The sequence below is a fragment of the Chamaea fasciata genome, unplaced genomic scaffold, assembly GCF_029207755.1.
Source record: "Chamaea fasciata isolate MVZ Bird 193981 ecotype frontalis unplaced genomic scaffold, bChaFas1.0.hap1 SCAF_3, whole genome shotgun sequence".
NCBI lineage: Eukaryota > Metazoa > Chordata > Aves > Passeriformes > Sylviidae > Chamaea > Chamaea fasciata.
Genome location: NW_027094088.1, coordinates 69,377,838 through 69,400,351, shown reverse-complemented (window position 1 = coordinate 69,400,351; position 22,514 = coordinate 69,377,838). Strand labels below are relative to the sequence as shown.

General features: G+C 38.8%; 1 protein-coding gene across 4 annotated transcripts in view; it reads left to right on the top strand.

Moving 5' to 3' along the window:
* The window catches only part of AFG1L (AFG1 like ATPase), a 66,205-nt gene extending 44,241 nt beyond the window's left edge, over positions 1–21,964 (top strand). For 3 of the 4 annotated variants that reach the window (XM_066179454.1, XM_066179452.1, XM_066179451.1), the window contains 5 exons: positions 591–661; positions 918–1,018; positions 13,840–13,980; positions 15,637–15,750; positions 16,493–21,964. In XM_066179454.1, the coding sequence (XP_066035551.1) occupies positions 591–661; positions 918–1,018; positions 13,840–13,980; positions 15,637–15,750; positions 16,493–16,624 (559 nt within the window). In that variant the 3' untranslated portion in view covers positions 16,625–21,964. The remainder of the gene's footprint in view (positions 1–590; positions 662–917; positions 1,019–13,839; positions 13,981–15,636; positions 15,751–16,492) is intronic. The other variant, XM_066179453.1, reaches the window with a different exon arrangement.
* Positions 21,965–22,514: the final 550 nt, after the last annotated feature.

Sequence of the window (22,514 nt, the reverse complement as noted above, 5' to 3'; positions counted from 1 at the left end):
AACAGAGGTTGGGAAACTGCTAAAACTGCTAATGCAGAGATCATAGTGGTATTTTTAATTTCAGTTTAATTTTGCAAATTGTTTGGTCAATACAATCAGTTGACTTGACACAGCAAACCCCCCCCCCCAAAAAAAAAAAAAAAAAAAGAAAAAGAAAAAGAAGAATCTGCTTCAACATCTAATTTCACAAAGTCCCCTCTCAGAAATTTCAAAGGATACTTCTTCAGGTGCTTGACTGCCTTGCCTTGCCTTGTCTATTTGCTCTTATTTTGCATGCAAGATACAGCCAGCAGCCTTTTTTCTCATTGTGTACACATAGTGTTAATGGATCTGCTCTGCCTGTATTGCCTCATTACTGGAAACAGCTCAAAACACAGAAGTCTTTCAGTATATGCAAATGAGGCAGAATCATCTACCTGAGAGTTAATATTCTCTACTTTTAAGTGTATTCTAAATGTAATGTTTGTATTTAGAGCATAACATCCTGTTCTCTTTTTTTTATGGGCAAAAAGCTAAGCAGGCTCAGGCAGCTGTTTGATGTTGGCTTCAAGTGTTATTAATTTCATATTCTATTATTCTTTTCACTGTAGCACAAGTGAAGCTGATGTGGAGGCTGTCATGGATAAGTTGTTTGATGAGCTGGCTCAGAAACAAAATGATTGTACGTAAGTTAATTTCTCTTGAAAGAGAATACATTTAGAACACAATGCCCAATCTCCACTGACCAATTAATAAGTTCCATTGCTGTATATGGGTTGATGCCACACTCAAGTGGCAGTCATTGTATCAGCATTTTGTCTAATTTATGTGTTGAATCATGTGCTATTATTCATGAAGCTATGCATTTCCTATCTGTAAGAGATGAATTTTATAGTAATTATCCAGAGAAGATTGAGTCTTTGTTCATGTTCCCATAGTAACTAGACCAAGGATTCTAAAAGTGCAAGGCAGAGAGCTGAGGCTGAATAAAGCGTGTGGAACCATTGCAGACTTCACGTTTGAAGAGCTGTGCGACAGAGTGAGTACCCAGTCCAATCTAGATCAGTTAATGCTCAGACTTTGCACAGTTTAAAAAAAAATTCAAACCACACAAACTTGCTGTTTTCCCAAATGGCACTAAATTAAACAGGCTGTTTAAAAAAAACTTGATTAACAGAAATATTTTTAATTTTACAGGAAAAATAATCCCTTTCCTCAAAAGAACCATACTGATTTTCTTTTAAATGATACAATAAATTCACTCAGGTGTATCACAGATTATCTTCAATAATCCCACTACAATATATGCCTGGCCTAACATCACTGCTGGTATGTGAGTGGTGGTAACATCTCAATATGTAAATAGCAGTCAAATGCTGTTTTTGTAATCTGGGTTTTCAGTCTGTTACTCAAGCAGAGGAGTAATGATCTGGCACCACTAGAGTAACACTGCTGTTCCATGCTTTGGTTTCAACTGCATGTACAAGGAATGTTTAATCCCTGGCCTTCTCAAAATATGCCAGCTTTTGCTAAATACTGCCACATTCTCTGCTTAAAATGTGAGATGTGAATCTTGAAAAGTTCCCCTTGTATTTGTATTATCCAGTGGGTCGGAAGACAATTCCCCGGGAGTTGCACTGTACTTCAGTGATCTCTGATATCTGAAGTTGCTGTTAAATGATCGCAACCCTCAACTGGATCAATAGCACTTTTGATTCAGGATGGTGGCCAGTCTTTTGGTGTTAACATTATGCTTTCACTTCCTTACAGCTACAGAGTTGGTAACTATTTGGACAGAAATTTCACTGATTGTGTTTCAGACTGTAGGTTTTAGACTGCTGGTTTTCAGTTTCAGACAAAACCAATAAGCCATTTGTAAGAGTGGAGGTGTTCATGGCTAGAATAGCTTGCTTTTCACTAAAGGTTTTGAGACTTTTTCTGCCTTGTTCCCCTTAAAGTATGGGGAAGCTATGCTGTCAGTAAATACTAGTACAATTTAGTCCAGTAAATGCCTTATGTACTTAAATGGGATAATAAGTTGCTTCTAAGTAGAAGTGTTCTGATTAGCTCACATGTCAGTGGTCTGAAGGTTCTTATCCTGTTCAAGAATTATTTGGGGTTCAGATCATCTTGGCATAATGGAGATGAGGGTCTTGGTTTGCACTCAGAGCAAGTGAAGAGAATCCCTTATGAAATGTTAATCATTGTTTACCAGTATTATTCTTACATGGATTGCCCAGGACTTAGGAAATCTTGCTGTCTCAATTCAGATGCCTTCTGCAGATGTGTTATGGTCTTATAGCAAAATCACATGCTTAAAACTAAAACAACATGGCAAACAGTAAATGGTTTTCTTTTGACAACTTCCTCAGTCATCGCTGATTTTTCTCTTCAGATCATGGATATATTTTCATAAATATTACATTAGCATGTTGATAAGGGGTATCAGTGTGCTCCCTTCATAGGGAGAAAAGTCTAGTCATGAACTTCAGAATTGTCTAATAAGTTTAGATGAATGTGATTTTTTTTTCATTACTGTAAACTTTTGCAATGATTCATAGCAATGGTAGAAAATCTCCCTCAGTATAAGCTGCATTTAGGACCTTGCCTGCCCCACTGCCACTGTTTGCCTGCCCTGCTGCCATTAAAATCTGCTAAAAGGAAAAATTCAAGAAAGGAAAAATGCAGCTGTCAAGCCATGAAACCCTCTTCCTTTTCTTCATGAATTCTTTTAAGTTTTGATGGAAAAACATGCAGTGTCTTTTTTAAACAGTCAGAGTGGGAAATTGCTCCCACTCATATCATGGAAGACATAGGGAGGATCTGAAGAAGTGCACTGGTGGTATATAGCAAAAAATAACCCCAGATGAGGAGATATTCAACATGACAGGAAGTATAAAGTCATTTATATATATTCCAGTAAGCTTGCTAATAGTATGAGTGATTTGTGGAGGGATAAAGCGGAAACCTGTAGGGGACATAGCAACAAGGTATTTGTTACTTCTTGTGTTGACAGGCATTGTAAGTGCTGCTATGAAAAAAAGGAAAGTAGAAATCTGGAAAAGATGTAATGAAAAACAAGATTGACAAAAGAAAATACTGGAGGGGAATTTTTTTGATTTGCGTGGAGCAAATCTGCAGATTTCTTTGTGCAGGACATGGGGACAAAACCCCATGGGAAGGGGAAGGCGGATTTTACAAAGGGACATGGGGCAGGAAATCTTCCTCGCTGGAGCCTGTTGCAACCAGGGTGAAGCTTAATTGACAGCTCAAGGAAAGCCTCCAGGTAGACAAATGAAATCTAAAGTTGGTGTTGTAGGAGCTCATTAAACTTGTAACAGAATTGAAAACAAGATTTTCAGTTGGTTTTGTAAGAGTTTCAAGATGTGGTGACAAGCATGATAAATGGGAAATTCTCATTAATGGGGAAAAATGAGAGATAATTGCTATTATTGAAACCTTGTGGGACAATTCATAAAATAATAACACAGAATGGGTACTTACAGCCTACTTAAAGACAGAGTGGCTAAAAGAGGTGGAGAACAGTGTGCAACATTGCAGGTACTGGTACCTGCCTTAAAGTTAATTAATACTAGGTTCTTGAGTATATGTCAGTCTACTAATTAACAAACTCAGAAGGCAAGTACTCACAGGGATCTGTTGCAAATGGAGCATGAGGTGGGTTGCTCCTTGAGCACTTGGCTATAAAAAGCATATAAAGAAAATACACCATTGTATGTTACGCTGTAGATGAAATACAGACAAAGGTGAAATGCAATTAGCCAGAAAATTGCAAATGATAACTTTCTAGTGTAAAATGTACTACATCCAGTACAAGGTCATTTGGTTGGAGCTTACAGTCATGAATTAATCTAGAAATCTGTGTTGTGTAGGAACAATCTTAATTTTCTAACATTTAATGAAACCAAAAGATACTCCAAACAGTGAAGTTGCATATATGAGCATTCAGGAAGAGTAATTTTCAAAAAGCGAAAGGGAAGTGTGACAAACTGGAAAGGGAAGTATGAACAACAACAACAACAACAACAAAAAGAGCAACACAAACCCAAGAAAGATTCTCTGAGGAGGAAGATAGTATTTCCTGTGTCACTGTTGAGACAGAATCAAATAATACTGAATGAATGGCAACTAGTTATGAAGTGCAGGAAAATTATAAAATAAAGGTCATGGGCAAATATGTCCATTCAGATAAAAGACTTAAGTAAAATTGGAGTTTTGATGTTTTATATTACTTGAATGTTACCGGCTTATTCTTAGCTGGAGATGGATGAATTTTTAATAATGATGTGGAAAAGGGAAAAGGTTTGGCAAAAAATAAGTTCTAAGTGAAGCAGAGTGAAATATCTATTTTACTAAAGGATAGTGAAATAATTTTCAGTCTGTAAATAGTCAACATATGTTAAAAATAGTCTGCAAATACATTTTGTATCACTGGAGTCCTGGAAAACTAGGCTGAAATCTCTGACTAGCGTTTTATTTTTGATAAATGTTAAAGTGCAAGAGAAAGTCCATGTCACTAGAAAATGCTCTATGTGTCAGTATTAAAAACCAAACAAGTAAAATTCATGCATGCGTATGATGATGGGTGGAACTGCAGGCTGTTGGTGAGATTTTAGTCCAGGAAGGGTGATGGAGAAGCTCATTCTGGATGCATACAGTGGATGACTAAAGAATGGAAATTAAATTAATTCTCCACTCTCCCTGACTTTATAGGAAGGGTGGAGTTTTGAAGATGCTGTTCTTATTAGGAAAGCAGCATTATGCAATCTCAAGAAAGTATTTGTTAAATGGATAGCTAAGTTAGTTAGCTAACCTATAAAAAGAAATATTGCTGAAGGTTTGTTGTTTGTAGCATTTCTAATGAGCACATTTTTATACTAAGCCCAGTATAACAGGTTTCTTTCCCCAGGAGTTCTGAATGTATGCTAATACAAATTTGCTGTAAATACAGAATACTGTGTTTATGGGGGGAGGAGCAATGAAGAAAAGAATGCTGTGTGCAGTTTATTTCTTATCAGAACTGGTATTTGGGGGAAAGGGTTGGCTGTTTGTTGAGAGTTTGTTTCATTTTGGGTTTTTTCACATCTAAGCAGACACAGCCTCCTTTTACTGTGTATTGGATCAAAACTGGATGCCATTTTAGGAAGAGGCTTTTGTGTTTGAGCTGTGTAGTAGTTTTTAGGCTTAGCCATCTCTAAAATGCAGGAATTTGAAGTACCCCATGATCTTTCCTGGTTTTAAAGTGCCTGAAAGTAGGGATGTGAGGGAGTCAGGGTCCCTGCTGCCTGTTGGCAGCTCTCACTGCCCCTGCAGTGAACAAGTTCAGCAGCCAGCAGGGGAATGTGCTCAGTCCATCTTGAGGGAATAACCAGCTCTTATTCCCCTCATACTTCTGGGAGTAGGCAATGTGCAGTCAGTTCAGACAGTTTTTTCCAAGGCTTTTAACTTCTTTGGATTTGAGGGGGGTTTCACAGGAAACGTATAGGACATTTCCCTCATACCAAGCAACCTTTCTTCCAGATTTGACATAACTGGTCCGCACCATGGGAGTACTTACAAGTTACAGTACTATCTTGGAGTTGCAGTAGTATTTTTTGAGTTTTCTGAAACTGTTGTACACCGCTGCTCACATGGGTGTCAGTAATCATTGCAGCATGACTGGACAACATTGTACTCAAAACTTGGTTAATTGATTCCTTTGGCTATCCATTACCCTTCAAGGGTTGCAGAAAAAAGAATAAGTTATGCAAGAATCAACATGTGAAAGGATAGATGCTTTTGTTGTGTTGGCAAAATAGCTTATCACCCAAGGGACTCTGCTTTCAATTTGTACCTGCAATCTGTCTTCTAGTTTCATTTTGGGTAACTGTTACAATGCATTCCAAGGGATAAATATCTAGACCTAAAAATCTACATTTGCTGGTTTAGGACTAAGGAGATGTGCTCGGAATTTTTCAGGTAATTACTTAATGATTTCTGTAATACAATATTTTGTATGAATAGCCTGTAAAACCTCTTCAATTTCACTGAAGTTTCCTTTGAAATAAAATCAAAATTCTGTTTTAAGGGGAAATACCGAAATATTTTCCACTTTGATATCACACGATTTCATGAGATGCCAGCTAATACATAATAGATGAAAATAGCAAATCAGCCATTGGTAACCTGATAATATTTGTAACATCTCCTAGCTTAAGTAGAAATTTCATAATAGCTGCTTTTTAATTAATACCTGGAAACCTTGGGAGATAGAGTTGATACCTTTCTGGTATTACAATATTTCATTCCTGTTTCATATGTTAGCATCAAACTTTTTCATGTCAAGAGTATAAAGAGTTATCTCTGTCTAAAATAGTGCATCAGATACTGGTAATTACTGGTTGTCCATTAATGTTTATAAAAAATACAGAGAATATATTGTATGCAATGCTGATATGACATTGCAGTTGACTTGCTAAGCTATTGTCTGCATCACTTTATAAATTCTGGTTTCCCAGTTGAGGATAATCCCAAGATTTAGCTAGCTTAGTTAATATCGAATTCATACACTTTGCCTTTTTTTTTTTTCTTTTTTCTTTACTAGCTATGCGAACATGTGGAAAACCAACAAAAAAATTGCATAAGAGGATACCGATCTATTTTGGTTGCTTTAAAGCAAAGGAGAAGCAGTTTTTCAGACCTGACACACCAGGGTTTATGTGGCAGCGTGGCACATGGTGGTTTTTGTCATGGGTGTGAAGCAGTTACCCAGTACTAGAATAGAGCCTTGTGAACATGCTTCTCCAGTGTAATCAGCCAGGACAACTGCTTGGTTTTCATCAAAATAAAATGTAGCCATAGGAGGCTGGCACAGGCACCAGGCAGAATAGGGACATACAGTTCCCAAATTTTAATGCTAACACTGACTTCTCCCATTCTTTGGGGCCTTTAATTTCTTTCTTCCTGTTTCTTCATCTATACAACGAGGGAAACACTACCAGTGGTGTTAGGATTCTTGCAAAATATAATTAGTTAATTTGTTAATTGAGTTAAATGTGTGAATGAAAGATCAACAGATACCTTTAAAAAGAAAATGTATATATTAACTTGGTTTTTAAATCCCTATATATATATATGTATATGTATATGCTCACGTAATTGTGGAAATACAGGTTTTACCCCGATTTTCGTGTGTTCACACATGAAGAACAGCGTTCATTACACCTCAGGGAAAAAAAAAATCACTCTCTGCCAGTTCCCCTTCTTCACTTCCCTTTTAAAATTTTCCTTGAAAACTGGTAATTGTGACAGTTGGATGTGGTATAAATAACGCAGCCAGCAGCGTGCCGTGTGTGTAATCTTCACGGAGCTGAGGGAGTCGGGGGATGCGCAGCTCTCGGTGCTCCCCTGCCTTGTGCGCAGCAGCTGCTGCCCTCTGCCGGGAACGCGGCTGCCGAGCGCTCAGACGCGGCAGCCTGCTTCTCACACAGCCTCAGCTGCTTGGGCTCATGGGTCCTGTGGGCTTCCCATCGGCTAATCCAATATATCCTTTCATCCAACTGCCCAGTACCAATGCATGTAGTGCCTTAACATGATACTAACCATCAGCGAACATACAGCCGCATTAAAACGCTGAAAATAAATTTAGTATCAGTATTTATGTCATAAAAGGTTATTCTACTGTGAATTTGTTTTCCTTGTAGTTATTCAATGTTTCCGGAATTGGCAAAATAGAATTTTGGTGTAGATTAACACAACAAATAAGGGGTGAACAGTTTCTGTTAGGTTGTTGTTCCATTGCAATAGGTACACTGTACAGACCAGGAGGAAAATGTGATTCTTAACTTAAATAGCTTGCACTCCAAAGAAAAAGATGTAACTAAACAAAACAAAAAAAAAACCCCAACCAAAACCAAACCCAAAAAACAAACAAACAAACCACAAAAAAAACCCCACCACCATTTGCAAATGCATCAAGTGATTTAGAAATGCAAGTTTCTGTTTTTGAGTCAGCTGAATGTCTGCCCTGTGATGACATAACTCAGCTGCATTTATGGTTTAATGATCCTGAGTAATTTTGAGGAAACTGGCTTCATTTAAAGCTGCTGAATGTATCCACAGTATAATTTGATGCCATCTTTAGAATTGTAGGATTGTCAGTTATAGGTGTAAATAAACATACCACGGGTAAGCACTATTTCCAGTAACCTTTTAGAATCAGAGTTTTCCTTAGTTTGTGATCTTAAGTTTTATTTCTAAGGTATTAGCTTTTGCAGCTTAAGTTCTAGACTGAGAGTCTGTCTTTTATTAGCTACATTTGCTTTAAGGATTTAATCAGGTTCTTCACCCCCTCAAAAATTTGCCTTATCTTATTCTCAAGCATTTTTTATAAAATAAACTCAAGGAACTTATTTCAGGTGGAAATATTGCCACACAGTTATATTGTTAGTCAAACCACCATCCTCTTTTATATTTTATGTGTATCAGAGCTTAATTTTTAGAGAGCACTCCTTTCAGTGAAAGCTGCATAAACCTTGTGGGTTTAGATCCTGTTCTTTACAGACCAGGTAATACAAGATGTTTGAACCTGATTGGAGTTTTAAGGGTTTGCCTTTTTGTTTGTTTGTTTGTTTGTTTTAAAAATTCTTTAATGTACTTCTCTTTTTTTCAAAGCTTTTTTGATCATGGTTTTGAAATCTTAAAAGTAAGTGTAAATATTTAAATAGACCTATAAATTTTTTAAGCCTTAACTATTTTTGGAGACCTTTTCATTGATAATGCTGTACTTTGGAGTTGGAACTGGAGACTTGTCAGTGAGAGCTTTTAGAGCAGAAACATGCCTTTTCCATGCTTCCAGTATTCAGCCAGCTTTGAGCATATTGTTTAAATAAATAAAAAAACTGGAAATTACAAGCATCTTCTTAAGCAGAAGAGCAAAGATCTGATACAACTTTCCACTGTGAAAAATGTGACTTAAAAACTTTAGCTGTAAGAACAAGTAAAATTACTTCTTAACAGGATTCTGTGGTGTGATAACCTGAGAAGTAGCTGTCTTGATACAAAAAGTATCTTTCACTCCAGGGTTTACAGATCTTAGATTCCTGCTCTCCTGGTTGGAACTAGATGATCTTTAAGGGATCTTCCAACCCATACTCTTCTATGGTTCTATGATTTGCACTGCCATCAGTAGCTTTAAATTTTTTAACCAAGTTAGCCATGCCCTACCTCTTCACATTTTTATTTAAACTTTAGCATGCTGTGGCATCATATATCATGCCTTGGCTTTTTCTATTCCTTTCTTGGAATTATGATCTTGACACATTATCTCAGTGCTCTGTTTTATGAGCCTCACTAGTGATAGTGTGTTGTTCATTTGCAAACAACAGAGCTTTTTTTTTTTGTTTTGTTTATACTTAATGATCAAGTTGTAAATATTATCTGGTCTTAAACTGGGTGTTGCCTATAGGAAGTTTTGGAGTGTTAAGAGTGTCTGCACAAAATTATAGCTACTGTCAATCATGAGTCTTTGGGATTGGCTGGAACTGGCCCTGGAATATCTTGCAACATCAACAAAAAATACATATTGAAATGTCATATCCTTTTCTATCATACGTAAAACATTCTGTATTCTTCAGACAATCTCTGAAAGGTGATATACTGGGCCACTGATGAGTCAACAAAGAAGAAAAAGATGCTTTATACTATAATTAAATGGACTATATAATAGAAACAGGAGACGACTGAAACAGCCTACAGAGAGCTCCAAATAATAAGCATCCTACTTGAACTGAGATGATGATAGCTGAAAATGCATTAAGTAGACAGAGAAACAAAAACAAATGAAGGTGAGAACTCAGTCAAGCGGGTTGAAGTGGAGTAAACACTTTGTCAGGAGCATAGCCTGTGTTAGTGCTAATGCGTTTTGCATTAGCCTGTAAAATACTGACTCTTGGCATCACAGCTAATGACAAAAATCCACAACAATTTTACAGTATTATACACATGCAGGAACAATAATATCATAAAAAAGATTCTTATATGTTAATGTTTTGAGTTTTTTTAAATAATATTATAGCATGTGAAAGAGCTGGTAACAAATGGTAAGTGACAGTCATTACAGAAATGTCTTACTGTTCTGCAGTTGAGTTTTGGTCAATAATCGATTGAACAAAAGAGATCAGACAGCACCAGCAACATACACCAAGTGAAGTTATTTTTGCAATGTTATTCAGAGGATGAGATTAATCAGGCTAAACTTTTAGTAAGAGGATTACATATATATGTATCAATGTTAGGAGGATTTGTGGCTTCTTTAGCAACTTCAGAGGAAGAAATACCTTCATGTATGCTGCTAACTATAGAGAAATACTTTCTGTGATTGGTTGAGATCCGAAAAATAAATTTCAGCCCTGGAGGGTTATACAGAGGACAGTGCTATGTGTCTAAAATTGTGTGCCTTTAGTCTTGTTCCCTAGTCTGAGCTGGTGTTGCTGGTAGTGGGGACCCAGCCAGTGCTTGCTGCAAGGAGAGGGAAAGTGGCCCTGAAGGCAGTAAGAGCGTTCTGTGAAGGTGAAGGGAGGGCTGTGAGCTGCTGGAACAGCAGAAATTTGCACCTTGGTGGAGCTTCTGTATGTGGCCTGCACAGCTAGAGCCTCCAGTAATGGCGCAGTCTGGCCTTGAAGCCATTTCCCTGTCCCTGTTCCTGTGTGGCAGAGGTGGTGTGTGGGTGCTTGTGCCACCTCATGCCAGATTTGGGGGGCAGCAGGCCAGTGAGAATGCGAGTTTGAGGAGATGTCAGGGTGCCCCTGCATCTTGGTCTCTTACATTTGGAGCATTTTGAGTTAGCTGGTGGATTAGACCACCTTTGAAGCAAGTACAGGGGGCATAGAAACTGGGCCAAGCAAGGTCAGAGGTATACAAAAAATGGCTTTATCTGTCACCAGAGCATTTGCAAATTTGCTAGTGGTTCTGCTTTTTACACTGAGTAAGACAGAAGGAAATTACAGGACTTCCCAAGATGAGAGTAAGTCATGTTAGGAATAAGATTAAAAGCTTTGTCTTTATCTCCAGGACTCTCTCTAAACTCCAAAAGCAGGGAGTTTTGAGAACTCCTCTATGTAAGGGACTACAGCTCTCATCAGCTGAGCCATATGTAACAGCAGAATGACTGACTTGGCATTTCAGTTGTGTCTCACTAGACTTCAGTCTTGTCAGGGGGGTACCAAATTTACTCTAATAAAGTACTCATATGCTGCTAGACTCAGATCTTTCCAAGTGTAAGATTTTGGAGTCTCCAAAGGCACATTTCTGCCAACATTTACAGAATATTATCACTTAGCATTGGTGTAGAAGTTTCAGAAGTTCTTGTTAAAGCTTGAAATGATCTGCCTTTTATGCCCCTAATTAGAGGAATTCTTGAATTGCTTTGCTTTTTGCACTGCTGAAATAGATTGAATTCCTGTTTGATAAAGATGCATATTGTAACCTTCCATGAACCATGATCTTATGTCTGTATGAAAAGCAGTATAAGTATTACATCTTCCATTCTTCCCACTTGAAATGCATTAGCCTTATTTTTGTCTTTTGCCTGTTTCTTCCTTCTCACTTCCCAGGTTTTCTATTCTCCTGTTTGGATATCCACCAAACGAGGTACCCACCAAGTTCTTAGCTGTATAGCTCATTAGCTGGGCACTTCAGTTTTCCCTCTTTGCAAAAGTTTGGATGCTTTAATTTTTAGTTATGTATTGATTTATTTTAGGAATCAGCTTTGAATATCTGATACTTTGAGATGAGGAGGGTGTATTGATATGGTTTGTTTGAGAAAGTGTGTCACATTGGGGCAGGGCAGAACAATTCCTCAGGGTTTTGGGTTTCAGCAGAAGACTGCTTGGGGTCTTCATGTGATAAAAGAATGAATCAGCATAGCAATGATGTCTGTAATTTCTTACCTAAGGGGAGAAATGAGTCATTCTTAACCTTTCTCAGGTACTGCTGTTCTCCCTTGCAGGTACTCATCACGCAGGCATACCTGATCTCTGTGTTTAGCAGTACTCCAGTCCTAAGTGTGGAATAAAATTACCCTTACCTAAACTATTTGCTTACTAATCTTAAAATCTCTGGCAGCATCCTGGTTGTGTTGATTTTAGTGCTCCCACTGTTTTCTTTTGTACTTGATACTCTGGCTGTCCAGATGTATCACTTCTATCTGGTGGCAAAGTGTCCAGTGAGTTAGCACTGTGTTGTTTCTATCCATCAATTCCTTTCGTTGTCTTGAGCCTTTTCCTGCTTTATTTCATCAAAACATTTTGAGTTCAGCTACTCTGTTTATCTAGATAAGATTTTGTTTTTTCCAGAGGTGTTGTAGGAAGCTTTGCTGGTGGCCCTCATGATAATGAGATTTTGGTTTCTGATGACTGAGTCCATAGTAGTAACTAGGGGACTGAAATGGAGGGAGAAAATAAGCATTAGATATAATTCTAAGGGGAGAATGTAGCATATACTACTCTTAAACACTGCTCAAAAGAATTGAAAGTGTTTGTAATAATTCTTTTCCATAGATGCTACAGGGAAGTTGCAGGCTTGGGAATGGGGAAGCAGGGTGATTCATGAAACTGCAAGTGGGAGGGCTGCTGGAGAATGAGAGGCCTTAATACCTGCTTGGAAGGTTAGCTTATTCCCATTGATTTTCAGACAAACTTTTGGAATGCCATCAGGGCTTCTCTCTTCTGTACTTCTGACAGACCATTTCTACAAATGTTTTTATTCTAGCATCTAAACAAAACCCAAAGTCCTGTTCATGGGCAGCTATTAATAATTGTTTAAAATAACTTCTTGCAGAAGGGTTCTAGTTAAGAAGTTGCATGTGGCCTACAAACAAATTAGTCTCACAATTTCAGTTAGAGAAAATAGTTAGTATTTACTGGTTTTAAGGTAATAGCAGTATTGCAGTGCTTTGTAACAGTATTATACTTGGTACAGCACATGGTACATGTCATTAGCTGGAAAGGAAATTGTGAGCACACAAAATGCTGCTGAACTTGTTCTCTGCAGTGGCTGTAGACAGGATTCCGAAGTATTTGTACAAGTGAAACTGATGGAACGAGTTCAGGAGTATGAATTTTAATAGCTCATGATAAAGTACTGCCTGTGGTACTGATAGGATAGATCTTGCAGAAAAAAATGCCTTCCATGTAATGAAAAAGTAACTTTAGAGGAATGTACTTGAATGAGCTACTACTATTTGTGCATATTTTCTGTTGATGGTTTAGATACAGAAAGAGAAACTAATGGGTTCTTCTTGAAGATTTTTATTTCATCATTACAGGAGAAACCATGAACAAAGGAACTGCTGCAGAATTGTAGTTTTGTCTGTTTCCTCTTGTTTTCCATTCTTAAAATAGAAAATTTATTCAGTCTGGGTCAGTCCTAGGTGAACTAAATGCAGGTCTACTTAGGATTTAGTAACTGGCCTATGAATTTGCATTTAAAAATCTTGCTGCTGGAAAGCATCCTAATAGCTATTCAAATTATTTATGCTTTAGGTTGAAATCACATGTCTTCTATAGATTATGGTTTCTAGTGATTATTTTATTTGAGGTTGTAAGAGAGAGATCATGATGTTGTCTGAGTGCAGAAGAGCCACATTTTATACTCTCATTGTTCATGTAAAGCCAGCAGTATGAACACCCACATGTACCTATGTCCCTAAGGGCAACCGAGCATTCCTCAAGTGAGATACAATGGAATAAAAATATGATCAGGACTTTACAGCTCTCTTCTGTTACTGTAGTATGTCAAGATACAATGTTTATGTGTCATTCTATCATGAGTTTCCATTGCTTATGGTTTGTTTTGTTTCAGCCTCTTGGAGCCAGCGACTATTTGGAAGTATCAAAGCATTTTGACACAGTGTTTGTTCGTGACATCCCACTTCTCACAACAGCAAAAAGGACACAAACTCGTCGTTTCATTACTCTTATTGATACCTTTTATGAGCATAAGGTGAGAACCAAGCCTTTCCTATATGCATAGAAATAATATTGGGAGTCCTAAACCTGACTGTTACTATTGGTTTGAAATAAGGCTTGCTGTAGTAATGGTTTAGAAAACATAAGCAGAACGAACTAGCGCTGCAAAGAAACATCCTCCCAGCTTCACAAAAAAAAAAAAAAAAAAAAAAAAAAAAGTCCCATTGCGATAAAGGCAAATAAACAGATGGTTTTTTTTGGTTTCTGTGAGTATTAAGCATGAGCATAAATATAAGCCTGAGCTCATTTGCCTTTTTTGAATGGGGATGTTCTTTCCTAGCCCAGGAAAACAACAGAAGCCATATCATTATTTTAATAATGAAAGATTGTGCTGCCAACTGTGCTGGAATGAAATGGAGTTTTTTAGATTTTAATCTGTAGGGGCAGTTGGTCAGGAATCAGTGCCTTTTTGATCAGGAAGGAGGAATTAATAGCACAATTACACCATAAAATTTAAAGGAAACAGTCAGTGTAGGCTTTACATTAGATTGCAGAATTGCTTCGGAATAATAATGATAAATGCAGCACTTCATGTGGATTTACAGAGATTTCAATCATGGAAGCAAAATCAGCGTAACTAAAACAAAGGGAAGTTCCTGTTTAAGGTGATTTTTTTTTAAAGTGATGCAAGATTTGAAACACTCTCTTATACGTGATTATATTTGCACACACTTAAACATTTATGCTGTTGCGAAGTGTCAGTTGAGGTTGGTTGTTATCAAGAATGTTCTGGCATGAGCTGTTGATCAGAAAGGCCCCAACTCAGTGAGGTATTGAACTAACTCAGTGTAGGAGTAGTCTCATTCAAATCGGCCAGATTCAAATCACGGTCATTCAAAGTATCCAGATTCTTTATTCTTTGTGGTTTGGAAGTGGACATTTGCTAAGACAGTATGCTAATATTAAACTAATGTGTTAGAAATGGGGGGATGGTCTCCTCTGTGTTTGTGCTGTCATCAAGAATTGCAAGCAGTCACTTTCTATTGCTTCCTTCATAGGAAAAACACAAATGTTAAATTCCCATCAAAAGTAGTTGGGAAAAAATACCTGAGTATATTTGTGGATATCTGTCCACAACACAAACATCTTGCCTGCATGCTCTCAACAGGAGTCTCCTTCTGTGGTGTTTTTTCAGTCTGTCTTCATTGCAGCTCTCATCTCTCACTGCATTCTGTATCTCCTCCCAGCAGACATGAAAACAGCATCTTTATTTTTACTAGCAAATAACTAACTGGGGTAGCACAGATGAAGGCAAGAAAGGCTTCTGGGAAATTGGGAATTTAAGTATTCTTTAAATAGTGTAGTGTATCTACGCACTGAGAGGACCCTCACTACAGGTGAAGAATAAGCATTGCTTAGTATACAGTTGTTATTTTAGAAAGTAAACTTTATGGTGAACTCATTGCTTGTGTAGCAGGTATTCTGAGTATTTGATAGCACAGTTCTTCCATTCTCTGAGTAGAAGTTACATCAGTTGTTGTTGAGAAAAAGATCCTGTAAGGTTAAAACACTGGGGAAAAAACCTGATGTTTTAACTTTAAGTCTGCTGTGCATAGATGATGTATTTTATCCCGTTCCTGTGAAGCCCAAGTGATGATACTGTTGTTGTTGGCTGTTCTCCTCGTGTCAGGTGCGCATTATCTGTTCTGCGGCAGCTCCTCTCCAAAGCTTGTTCCTGATGGGACATGACAGTGGTGAAGTGCAGGACAACAGAGTGTTGATGGATGATTTGGACTTGAGCCAGGTACGTGATTTTTACATCATCTCCCTTTTGTAACAAAATTGGGTTTAGTCTCATAATTGCAGCAGCATTTTAGGAGGGGGAATCAAGAAAACATTTAACTAATGATTTGCTGCTTTTTTTTGCAGTGTATCTGTCACTGGTAATTACATGTTGTGCTACTTATTCATAGTCAAAGAAAATGTCACTATCTGTAGAACCTTTTTGTGTAAGTTTTAGGGTCATTTTGAATATTAATCATTGTATCTGTTCAGTCATACATGAAAATGCTGATTTAAGTTTAGTGCCTACATTTAAAATACAGAAATAAAAGATGGTTTGTTCTACCTCTTCCTACACTACAGAATAGCCTCAGAAGTCCTCACAAAAAGTACTACTTTGCATGTTTCTTATTCTGGGGTTTTTTTTTCCCCTGTAGCTCAGTTATTGCAAATGACTTTTAAAATAATTTGTTTAAATCGGTGTACAATTAGTCAACAAAAAAGGGAAAATAGATGATTAACCTGTTACTGTGTTGTTTGAAAACCAAGTTATTCTTTTTGCTATATTTCTTCAGGGAATTACCTTGCTGAAATAGGTGCTTTTCTTTAATTTTTGGACATCAGTTTTAATTTTTTGGTGCCATGCTGCTGTCTTGTTTTGTCAAAGCCTGAAGAACACTGAGCCTTAGGAATTAGACAGTATGCACTTCAGTACAGCCATGAGTCTCACAGGTGTGTGGTACTGTTTTTGTGTATTGATGTAGGATTCTGCCAAAGGACTCTCCATGTTTACAGGAGAAGAGGAAATCTTTGCCTTTCAGCGTACTCTCTCACGCCTCACAGAAATGCAAACTGAACAGTACTGGAATGATGGGGACAGAAGCAAAAAAACATAATTAAAAGTTGAATGAAATCACCAAGAAGTAAAATAACAGCATAAAATCACCAAGAAGAAAAATTGGAAAAGCTTCGGAAAAGCACTGGAAAGCTTTTTAGCACAACTTGAATAATAATTGCACTTTATCATCTGGACCATGTTTTCTTTCATCAATAGTTTTATGAGTTTAAGACATGAGGTCTCAATTATTTTTCTGTACCACCAGTGTGTGGATATGTGAAATTTTGCCTTCATTTGTTCTTCTTCAAACCTGTCTGGATGTCCGTGTCCACACAGTGGTGTGAATGGAATTACACCCAACTGGTGGCTGGTCACCACTGGGGTTCCCCAGGGCTCAGTATTGGGGCCTGCCCTCTTCAATATCTTTATCCATGGTATGGACAAGGGGAGCAAAGTGCAGCCTCAGTAAGTTCACAGATGATGGCAAGTTGGGGGAGTGTTGATCTGCAGGAGGGAAGGCTCTGCAAAGGGATTTGGACAGGCTGGATCAATGGGCTGAGGCCAATTGTATGAGGTTCTACGAGGCCAAGTGCCCAAGGCCTGCCCTTGGGTCACAACAACCCCAGGCAGCACCACAGGCTGGAGCAGAGTGCCTGGAAAGCTGCCCAGGGTAAAAGGACCTGGGGGTGCTGGTCAACAGAACATGAGCCAGCTGTGCTCAGGGTGCCAAGAAGGCCAATGGAATCTTGACCTCTATCAGCAACAGTGTGGCCAGCAGGAGCAGGGCAGGGATTGTCCCCCTGTACCCGCACTGGGGAGGCCTCACCTTGAGTGCTGTGTCCAGTCTGGGCCCCTCACTACAGGAAGGACATTGAGGAGCTGAAGCGAGACCAGAGAAGGGCAATGGAGCTGGTGAAGGGCCTGGAGCACAAGTCCTGTGAGGAGCAGCTGAGGGAGCTGGGGGTGTTTTGCCTGGAGAAAAGGAGGCTCAGGGGTCCTTATTGCTCTCTACAACTCCCTGAAAGGAGGCTGTAATGAGGTGAGGGTTGGACTCTTCTCCCAGGCAACCAGTGACAGGATGAGAGGACACAGCCTCAAGCTGGTCCTGGGGAGACTCAGGTTGAACATGAGAAAGAATTTCTTCATTGAAAGCACTGTTCAGTATTGGAACAGGCTGCCCAGGGAGGTGGTGGAGTCACCACCTGGAGTGTTTAAGAAATTGCTGGACATGGCACTTAGTGCTGTGGTTTATTTGGTAGAGTGACAAAAGTTGCACTCAATGATCTTAGAGGTTTTTTCCAACCTTAATGATTCTCTAAAATACAACTTTGATGTTCAGGAAGTTTAATGGGATTAGAATTTTTCAGGAGAATTGATCTACAGACAAAGTTAATGGGCTATGCAGAGTCATTTTATGATGTCACATGAAGTGGGCACTTCATTGTTTATGCACTGCTTCTGTGATGTACAATGCTGCTTGCACAAAAGAAAAATCAAATGCTTTTGTTAAGAAGCTGCTAATACTGTCCGTGCTAGAATCCTGGAACTCCTCTGTAGTGTGTTCTAGTTTTGGGGTTTTTTTTCTATTCTCTGAATCTAGCTATGTGTTGACATTCAGGCTTTAGGAGTTTGTTTTAATCAGATTGTTGCTCAGTGTGGTTCATTGAAAGCTAATGGTTTTAACCAAGAGAGAACCCTGAGGAGGAGCTTTAAGGTACTTGAAGCTGCACAGGATTAAGATCTAAGTAACGGATGGGAAAGAGACCTTGGTAAGACAGGGTATGCTGTAACAAATAAGTGCAAGTTCATCCTAAATTTTGTGGTTCTTGCAAGCCTGGAAACACTGCCTCTACGCCAGTGATGTCTCTACCCTGAATTTTTTTAGGCTTCTTCTACACCAAACCTTCCACTGCTGCTAACACACCTGCCCTGATCTGCTCCTGGGGGGAGCAGTACTCAGTACTACTGAGGCAATTCGTCATGTTAACATAGGAATGTGTTCTATGGAAAAGCTAGGATAGTAATTGATACCTCAAGACACATCACCCATCCTCATGTTTGTAGTTGGAAACTCTATCTTATTTAAAGATGCAGTGGTGTCATTCTTGATTTTAATCTGACTGAAACAAAACATGGTATTGTGTGTATTGGCTTATTGTGTATTTTTATAAAGTAATCTTAAGACCATATTTAGAAACTTTTGAGTAGAAAAAACCATGTAGATGGACTGAAATGATTGCCCTTATTTCCCTGGGAAGCGATATAAAAAACATTGTCCCCAACTTTGAGAGGTCTTCTTGGATTTTCAACATGACCTTTCTCTGTCTTGTTACCAATGCTCTCCCATCGCAATTAAAAAAAGCTTCTAAAAGGACCAGCAGGGAGGGCTGGAGAGGTCATGTGCACACACTTTTGTTAGGGAGCCACATGCTCATGTCTGGTTTTCTGTTCTCATCCCTTCTGTTTGTTCTGGAAGTTACTTACACTGGCTGTACCTGCTCTTCAAGTAATTTTAAAAGCCTATATTTATAGTTTGCAACTCATGGAACTATATTATTATTCCCACAAGGATGACATGGAGAATTTTAATGCATATTCATGAAAACTCCAATCAGAATACATTGCTTATACTTAAGAATTATCCAAATAAATGCTGTATGCTTTCAGAGATTTGGATTAGGTTTCTCAGCCGAGGGACTACTGACATTCATGCATGTGTGTCTGTATATACAAACACATGTGTATATTTAATTTATACATGTATATATAAATCTAGATAAAACTAATATATATAATTTAAGTGTGTGTGTTTCTGTGTTTATACATGGCACTCTAAAATTATCAGCCTGGGACTGTGCTGATAACTTTCCTGAAGCTTCAGCCTTGGCTTTTTTTGAGTAGCATTCAAATGCCTCCTGCCTTGAACCAGAATGTGTTGAGGTAACCTTAGATAACCTAAGGCACTTTGCATCTGGATATTTATTTACATTCTTTTAAAAACTGTTTACATGTTTAGCCTGTATGTCCTTCTCTGTCAGGTGGTACAGAGGAAACGTGTAATCTTGCAGAACACAGATGACATGTCTGGGACATACGGGAGAGAAGGTCCTGGCAGGTCCCCGCAGAGACTGTCTCAGGCCAGGGAAGTGAGGTGTTTCTCCACCCTCTGTGTGGGTGATGATGATGCGCCTTTAACCACAGGATCCCTCTCTGTGTTCAAACTGGTGCTCCTTTGCCCATTGCTATTGAGGCTTTTCTGCAGTCTGAATGCACACCCCTAACTCAGATACCCCAGGTTTTTGGAAGCTTCTAAATGCAGTGGGACTGATGTACCACTGAAAGCCTCTAAGGATATAGATGAGGTCCTGTGAAAACACAGGGGGGAAGTTCCCAAAAGTTTCCAGAACCAGCACCGCTTCTAGGACATGCTGCTAAATAAAACAACAGTGCAGTCTTTCCTTGGCCGGCAAGGAATTTGTTGGGAGTCCCTGGTAGGTACCAGCAATAATTGAGGAAAAGAAATGGAGAAGATTCCAGAAGTGTTTTGAGGCTGAAAACAAGAAAAGTTGCCTAAATCACTGTGCTGTATTTGTGATTGTGCTGCAGAGGGAGGTTTGCCACTTTTAGGTCTGGTCCACAGCGAGAAATTTCTTGGACCGGTTTCTCAGCCAGCCCAGACACCAGGGCAGAGGGTGCCCCAGTAACCACAGAAGCAACACATTTATGCCCATCTACCTCCCTGAAGAAAGTGAGGCCCTGTTTGCTTAATTTATGATGCTGTAGCATGCATAAAGCCTTTTGCCAGTGCTGAGTTGGGGGGTGCTGCTTCTGGCGTCAGACCAGTTACCTTCCAGGAAACTGCTGCCGGCCAGAATCTCACTGGCTACCATGGACAAGAGTGGTTATGTCGAGCCCCAGAGTGCTGGGCCACCTGTGCTCCCAGCTGTCCTGTCCCCTGCTGCTGTGAGACAGCAACAGTTCATGACTATTCCCACATGAAGATGTTGTATTTGTCAAAACGTAAACAGTGAGATGGCTGTGACTAAATTATGCACGCTCCATTAAAGCCTTAAAAATTGCTGGATTTGTGCTTCTATCCAGAGTTTAAGTCCTGGCTTTTTAGGTTTTTCTTAACTTGTCAATTCATGTAATCTCAGGACTGCAACAAGTATTTATTTCCTTTAGTCGTTCGGCAAACATTATGGATAAGTTATTTTTAAAGGTCTTTTCAAGTGACCTTTAGTGATGTGGTATAATATTTTGCTGTCATAGGAAGTAAAATCCTGGGGATTATGGACCATGTGAAACACTTCATGTTTTCTAAAGGTTATGTCCTGGCTGAGAATCTCTCAACTAACTTCTTTCAAATACTTGACTGACCAAAGAATGTTCACAATGCCCAAAAAATTTAGCGCTTTTTTTTTTTTTTAAAAATAATAAAGAGTGCAATTCTGTCTTTCAGAGTTACTGGTTTTCAGTATTTGTTACTCTGCAGAGTGAGGGAACAATTACAGTATTTATTGTGGCTAAAACAAGACAGCCTTCCAAAGGCTTTGGAGGGATTGAAGATGCGCTTTTTGCTGTTGCTGGTTTTTGATCTGGAAAGGAAAACCATTTATGGCTTTTCTTTTAGTAATGGTGTTCATGATGACACTACATCTGGATAGATTTCACCTATTTTGGAGCAGTCTCAACATGAAAAAAAGCAACTGACCAGGTTTCAAACAGTGCCCAGCAGTCACCAGCCCTGTGACACGGAGGAAGAACAGTCTCTCCATCAAGACGTGGCTAACAGAACTAAGATTTAGGATTTTTCTTGCTGCAATTGCCTGGATCTGAATACACCTGGTGCCTCAGTTTCCCTGTTGATAAAATGGGAATGATGTTGCTTTCTTACTTGTTAACTCTGGCATGCTGCCAGGCTTTTCTCATTAATATTCTAAGATGCTTGCTGAGGCTCTGGGATGAAAATACTTCAGTAAAGTATGTAAATAGTGCAAAAAAATAATTTAGCTACTCAGAGTGGATTAGTCTCCTTGTTTGGGTTACAGAATTAATGTCATCCACTAAACACCACGTGCCTCTTTGTAGTGATTTTGTTTTAAATAATGCATCTATTTTAAGAATCTATTTTAAAAAAATAATTTGAGATTAAATTGTAAACTATTCGTGTAGTTTTTCCTTTACTTGTAATAACAAATTTCCTATAAGATTGGTAACAATCTGAGATCCTATACATGTGAAATACAGCAGCTTTGTAAATTCTGTTGGGATTTTCCTTGTATGCAGAGAACATTTTTAAAAATATGTCATTTTGAATCTAATATATTACAAACTGAACACTGTCAAATCCATCTGTTGTTTGAGAAGAATTTATCTTGTAATAAAGAAAAATGAATAAATCCAGACTTCATAAACTTGTCACTTATTCATGCTATTTTTAGATATGTGTTCTGGATAGACAGACCCACTGTTAATTAGAATAACAGAATGTTAAGGGGTTGGAATGGACTTTTAAGATCATCTAATCCCAACCTCCCTTGCCATGGGGAGGGACACCTCCCACTAGACCAGGTTGCTCAAGGCCTTGTCCAACCTGTCTGGGAACGCTGCCAGGGATGGGGCATCCACAGCTGCTCTGGGAAACCTGTTCCCATACCTCACCACCCTCACAGTAAAGAATTTATTCCTAATAGCCACTCTAAGCCCTCCCTCTTTCAGTTTAAAGCCATTCCCTTGTCCTGTCACTACATACCCTTGTAAAAAGTCCTTCTCCAGGTCTCTTGCAGCGCCCTTTAGGCGCTGGAAGGTGCTGGAAGGTCTCCTGGGAGCCTTCTCCAGGCTGAACAACCTCACCTCTCTCAGCCTGTCTTCATACGAGAGGTGCTCCAGCCCTTTGATCTTCATGACTTAGTGTGATTGTTTTTTCTTGAATCTCTGTATCCAAG